This window comes from Eriocheir sinensis, unplaced genomic scaffold (genome assembly GCF_024679095.1).
Source record: "Eriocheir sinensis breed Jianghai 21 unplaced genomic scaffold, ASM2467909v1 Scaffold706, whole genome shotgun sequence".
In the NCBI taxonomy this organism is placed as follows: Eukaryota; Metazoa; Arthropoda; class Malacostraca; order Decapoda; family Varunidae; genus Eriocheir; species Eriocheir sinensis.
The window spans coordinates 11,276-17,500 of record NW_026112061.1 but is presented as its reverse complement, the minus strand read 5'-3'; the positions used below and the strand labels follow the sequence as shown (position 1 = coordinate 17,500).

The following is a 6,225-nucleotide window of genomic DNA, read 5'->3' as shown; positions in this document are numbered from 1 at the left end:
GAGTCTTTCCTCGTATGGCAAGTTTCTCAACCCCTGAATCATCTTAGTCATCCTCCTCTGCACCGATTCTAACATTTTGATATCCATTCTATAGTAAGGTGACCAGAACTGAACCGCATAGTCAAGATGAGGTCTAACTAATGCTAAATATAGTTTGAGGAAGACTTCGGGGCTTCTGTTGCTTACGCTCCATGAAATAAAGCCCAGTACCCTATTAGCTCAATTTCTAGCTTGAATGCATTGTGCCCTTGGACGGAGATCAGAGCTCACTAAGACTCCTAAATCCCTCTCGCACCCAGACCTGCTTATGAGAGTGTCATTTAAGCAATAGTTATGTGAGGGGTTGTTCCTACCTACACTCAGAATACTGCACTTCCCTACATTGAACTCCATCTGCCCCTATACCTAAGTGCGTACAGACTGGTTAATATCCCTATACCTAAGTGCGTACAGACTGGTTAATATCCCTATACCTAAGTGCGTACAGACTGGTTAATATCCCTATACCTAAGTGCGTACAGACTGGTTAATACCCCTATACCTAAGTGCGTACAGACTGGTTAATACCCCTATACCTAAGTGCGTACAGACTGGTTAATACCCCTATATCTAAGTGCGTACAGACTGGTTAATACCCTTATACCTAAGTGCGTACAGACTGGTTAATACCCCCTATTCCAAACTGCGTACAGACTGGTTAATACCCCTATACCTAAGTGCGTACAGACTGGTTAATACCCCTATACCTAAGTGCGTACAGACTGGTTAATACCCCTATACCTAAGTGCGTACAGACTGGTCAATACCCCTATACCTAAGTGCGTACAGACTGGTCAATACCCCTATACCTAAGTGCGTACAGACTGGTCAATACCCCTATACCTAAGTGCGTACAGACTGGTAAATAACCCTATACATAATTGCGTACAGACTGGTCAATACCCCTATACCTACGTGCGTACAGACTGGTCAATACCCCTATACCTAAGTGCGTACAGACTGGTCAATACCCCTATACCTAAGTGCGTACATACTGGTCAATACCCCTATACCTAAGTGCGTACAGACTGGTCAATACCCCTATACCTAAGTGCGTACAGACTGGTCAATACACCTATACCTAAGTGCGTACAGACTGGTCAATACCCCTATACCTAGGTGCGTACAGACTGGTTAATACCCCTATACCTAAGTGCGTACAGACTGGTTAATACCCCTATACCTAAGTGCGTACAGACTGGTTAATACCCCTATACCTAACTGCGTACAAACTGGTTAATACCCCTATATACATAACTGCGTACAAACTGGTTAATACTCCCTATACCAAACTGCGTACAGACTGGTTAATACCTCTATACCAAACTGCGTACAGACTGGTTAATACCCCTATACCAAACTGCGTACAAACTTGTTAATACCCCTATATACATAACTGCGTACAGACTGGATAATACCCCCTATACCAAACTGCGTACAGACTGGTTAACTACCCTATACCTAACTCCCCCCCTTCGTCAGGTCGGCCGGGGTCCCTTCGCGCGGTCAGCTTCAGGCATGGTCCGTATCGGCGAGCTGATGACCATGGTGGTGGGGGTGGAGGGGCCGTCCAACACCGATCTGCAGGTGCGGGAGTGTGTGGCCAGGGACGGATCGGGGCGTGCCTCCTACCAGCTCACGGACAAGGTAAGAAGTGGTGGTGGTAATGGTGGTAGTAGTAGTAGTAGTAGTAGTAGTAGTAGTAGTAGTAGTAGTAGTAGTAGTAGTAGTAGTAGTAGTAGTAGTAGTAGTAGTAGTGGTGGTAGTAGTAGTAGTAGTAGTAGTAGTAGTAGTAGTAGTGGTGGTACGTGGTGGCCTCTCAGCTCAACTCAACTCAACGTCAACTATTTCCAAAGGTCAAAAATGAGGTCAATCGGATTCCCATGAGTGTTTCTATAGGTTCACCGTACAGAGGAAGGCTCAAACCACCACCAGGGTCATAAAACTACCCCTGGAAATGCCCCAAACAACTCCTACGAAAGCCTTGTCAAATATATGTGCTTATGACCAATACCGCGTTCTCAAGAGTGTTTCTTTAGGCTCACGGTACAGAGGAAGGCTCAAACTACCACCAGGTTCATAAAACTACCCCTGGAAATGCCCCAAACAACTCCTACGAAAGCCTTCTCATATATGTGTTTCTTAGGTTCATGGTACAGAGGAAGGCTCAAACCACCACCAGGGTCATAAAACTACCCCTGGAAATGCCCACAACTCCTACGAAAGCCTTGTCAAATATGTGTTTCTTTAGGCTCACGGTACAGAGGAAGGCTCAAACTACCACCAGGTTCATAAAACTACCCCTGGAAATGCCCCAAACAACTCCTACGAAAGCCTTGTCAAGTATGTGTTCTTTAGGTTCATGGTACAGAGGAAGGCTCAAACTACCACCAGGGTCATAAAACTACCCCTGGAAATGCCCCAAAGAACTCCTACGAAAGCCTTGTCAAATATGTGTTCTTTAGGTTCATGGTACAAAGGAAGGGTCAAACTACCACCAGGGTCATAAAACTACCACTGGAAATGCCTTAAACAACTCCTACGAAAGACTTGTCAAATATGTGTTTTTAGGTTCATGGTACAGAGGAAGGCTCATACCATCACCAGGGTCTTAAAACTACCCCTGGAAATACCCCAAACAACTCCTACGAAAGCCTTGTCAAATATGTGTTTCTTAGGTTCATGGTACAGAGTAAGGGTCAAACTACCACCAGGGTCATAAAACTACCCCTGGAAATGCCCCAAACAACTCCTACGAAAGCCTTGTCAAATATGTGTTCTTTAGTTTCATGGTATAGAGGAAGGGTCAAACTACCACCAGGGTCATAAAACTACCCCTGGAAATGCCTCAAACAACTCCTACGAAAGCCTTGTCAGATATGTGTTTCTTAGGTTCATGGTACAGAGGAAGGCTCAAACCACCACCAGGGTCATAAAACTACCCATGGAATTGCCCCAAACAACTGCGAAAGCCTTTTCAAATATTTGTTTCTTAGGTTCATGGTACAGAGGAAGTCTCCAACCACCACCAGGGTCATAAAACTACCCCTGGAAATACCCACAACTCCTACGAAAGCCTTGTCAAATATGTGTTTTTTAGGTTCATGGTACAGAGGGAGGCTCAGACTACCACCAGGGTCATAAAACTACCCCTGGAAATGCCCACAACTCTTACGAAAGCCTTGTCATATATGTGTTTCTTTAGGTTCACGGTACAGAGGAACGGTCAAACTACCACCAGGGTCATAAACTACCCTGAAATTCCCCAAACAACTCCTACGAAAGCCTTGTCAAATATGTGTTCTTTAGGTTCATGGTACAGAGGAACGGTCAAACTACCACCAGGGTCATAAAACTACCCCTGGAAATGCCCACAACTCCTACGAAAGCCTTGTCAAATATGTATTCTTGGCCGATCACCTCAGCTTACCCGATGACTTCCTCCTCCTTCTTCTCTCCTTCAGAACGGCTGCGTGTTGGACAATCGAAGGAAGGTCGTTGGCCCGTGGCAGAAGACTCGTGACACAGGCAAAGGTGATATGCCCGTAATGGCCTACTCGCATTTCCAGGTAAGGTAATTGATTGGAGTTTACCTGGACATATGTGTGGATGGGGAGGAGGGGTAGGGAAGGAGGGGAGAGAAGGAAGGAGTTTATATATTAATCTCTCTCTCTCTCTCTCTCTCTCTCTCTCTCTCTCTCTCTCTCTCTCTCCCTAAGGCCTTCAAGTTCCCGGATGAAAATGACGTCTTCCTGGAGTGTGAGGTCGACCTATGCGTAGAAGCCTGCCCCGTCTGCCCCGAGGAGGAGGTGAGGAGGAGGAGGAGGAGGAGGAGGAGGTAGTGATGGTAGTGGTGGTGGTGGAGGAAGAGGAGGAGGAGGATAAAGAGGAAGGGAAAGAATCTAGATGAAGGAAGAGGAAGAGAGGAGGAGGAAGAGAGGAGGAGGAAGGAGATTTTAAGATGACAGCGAGGAAGTGGAGAAAGAGGAGGAGGAGGATAAAGAGGAAGGGAAAGAATCTAGATGGAGGAAGAGGAAGAGGAAGAGGAGGAAGAGAGGAGGAGGAAGAGAGAAGGAGGAAGGAGATTTTAAGATGACAGCGAGGAAGAGGAGAAAGAGGAGGAGGAGGATAAAGAGGAAGGGAAAGAATCTAGATGGAGGAAGAGGAAGAGGAGGAGGAGGAGGAAGAGAGGAGGAGGAAGAGAGAAGGAGGAAGGAGATTTTAAGATGACAGCGAGGAAGAGGAAGAAGAGGAGGAGTATATAGAGGAAGGGAAAGAATCTAGATGGAGGAAGAGGAAGAGGAGGAGGAGGAAGAGAGGAGGAGGACGGAGATTTTAAGATGACAGCGAGGAAGAGGAGGAGGAGGAGGAGGAGGCATACTAACACCCATCTCTATCCACCTTTCAGACTACCCAAAGAAGAAGAAGAGAAACATCACAGCGAGGAAGAGACGAGGAAGAGGAAGAAGAAGAAGGAGGAGGAGGAGGACTGAGGAGGAACAGGGTGGAGGAGGAGGAACGTGGGTCAAGGAACGTAAGCCTGGCAGCGGAGGGGGTCAAATTAGCGAGGAGGTTGAGAGTTATATCGCCCGAGGACTTTTCTCTCCTCAAGGACACCCCTATCACTCTAGTCACGAGTGAGTTAGCTCTAATTTGCTCTTTTTTGCTTTAATTTCTATCTCTCTTTTTTGTTTGTTTTTGTTTTTTATTCGTTTGTCTGTCTTTCTTTCTTTCTTTTTCTTGTTTTCTTTCTTTTTTCTCTCTCTCTCTCTCTCTCTCTCTCTCTCTCTCTCTCTCTCCCGTCCTTCCTTCCTTCGTTTCTCTCCCTCTCTCTCCCTTCCCCCCCCCCCCCTCTCTCTCTCTCTCCTTCCCTCTCCCTCCCTCTCTCTCCCTACCCAAAAACAATAACAAACCCATTTTCTATTCCCCTAACAACCACAGAAGACGGAGACTCTTCATCGGGGACTAAGGTAAAGGGCATCGGGGGCAGCGTCGGGGACATCTGCTTCAACGCGTGGACTTTCGCCGCCTCCCTTGTGGCCGTGGTGGTGGTGCTGGTCCTCTCTTCCTCCCTGACGGCCCTTGTGTGTGTCAGGGTCCGCACCATACCCTCGACGGCCTCCACCTTCCCCCCTGACTCCTCCTTCCACGCCTTCTCCACCGTGTCGGGGAAAACGGGTTGAGGGGCTGTGGATTGTGGGTGGATAGGTGATGGTGGTGGTGGAAGGAGAAGGGAGGGAGAGGGATAGAATGAAAGGAAGGAAGGGAAGAAGGAAGGAAGGAAGACGAAGAAGAATTAGAGAGAAAATGATTGAAATGAAAAGAAAAGACGGAAGGAAAGGAAGTAAGATGAATGAAACAAAGAAAGAAATAAGAGAGAGAGAGAGAGAGAGAGAGAGAGAGAGAGAGAGAGAGAGAGAGAGAGAGAGAGAGAGAGAGAGAGAGAGAGAGAGAGCGGGAAAGGAAGGAAGAAAGAAAGGAAGGAAGAAGGGCAAAATTGAATGAAAGGAGAGAGAGAGAGAGAGAGAGAGAGAGAGAGAGAGAGAGAGAGAGAGAGAGAGAGAGAGAGAGAGAAGGAAGATAATGATGACGAAGCTGAAGAAAACGAAGAAAAAGAAAGAAAGAACATGAATGAAGCGAAAGAAAAGAAAGAAAGAAAGAAAGGAAGAAAGAATGAAATAAATAAAGAAAACGAGAGAAAAAGAAAGAAAGAAAGAAAGAAAGCGAAAGAAAGAAAGAAAGGAAGGAAGCAGAATGAAATAAATAAAAAAATCAACAAACACGTAAATTCTCTCTCTTTAAAACTTGTAAATAATAATAATAATAATAATAATTTCTAAGGCTTTTGTAAACATGACATTTCTTACTCAATAATAAAGGCAAGTTATTTATAGTGTTAGAAAGTGGTTACGTTGTACAATATATATTTTTCTGACTATCGTATTTCATTATCCCCCCCCCCCCTCTCTCTCTCTCGTCTTCCTCATCTCCTCCCATTCCACCGGTCCTGGAATTCGATATTTTCTGGTCTTATTTCAACTCTTACAGCGCTGGGGTTGGTGGCATCGTAAAGAGCGTTGATTTTTACGTATTTCGGTATATCGGGTTTGGTTGTGAGTGTCCTGGTTGATTTGTTTTTTTATTATTTAGAATCTTCACTCTCGTATCTCTGTTCCGAACGTGGTG

At 45.8% G+C, this 6,225-nt stretch overlaps 1 protein-coding gene across 1 annotated transcript in view; it reads left to right on the top strand.

Moving 5' to 3' along the window:
- LOC126994025 (cuticlin-4-like) overlaps window positions 1–5,975 on the top strand; it is a 13,254-nt gene extending 7,279 nt beyond the window's left edge. The window contains exons 7-11 of the mRNA XM_050853274.1: window positions 1,522–1,686; window positions 3,504–3,608; window positions 3,759–3,848; window positions 4,448–4,676; window positions 4,981–5,975. Of these exons, the coding sequence (XP_050709231.1) occupies window positions 1,522–1,686; window positions 3,504–3,608; window positions 3,759–3,848; window positions 4,448–4,676; window positions 4,981–5,222 (831 nt within the window). The 3' untranslated portion in view covers window positions 5,223–5,975. The remainder of the gene's footprint in view (window positions 1–1,521; window positions 1,687–3,503; window positions 3,609–3,758; window positions 3,849–4,447; window positions 4,677–4,980) is intronic.
- The last annotated feature ends 250 nt before the right edge of the window (window positions 5,976–6,225 follow it).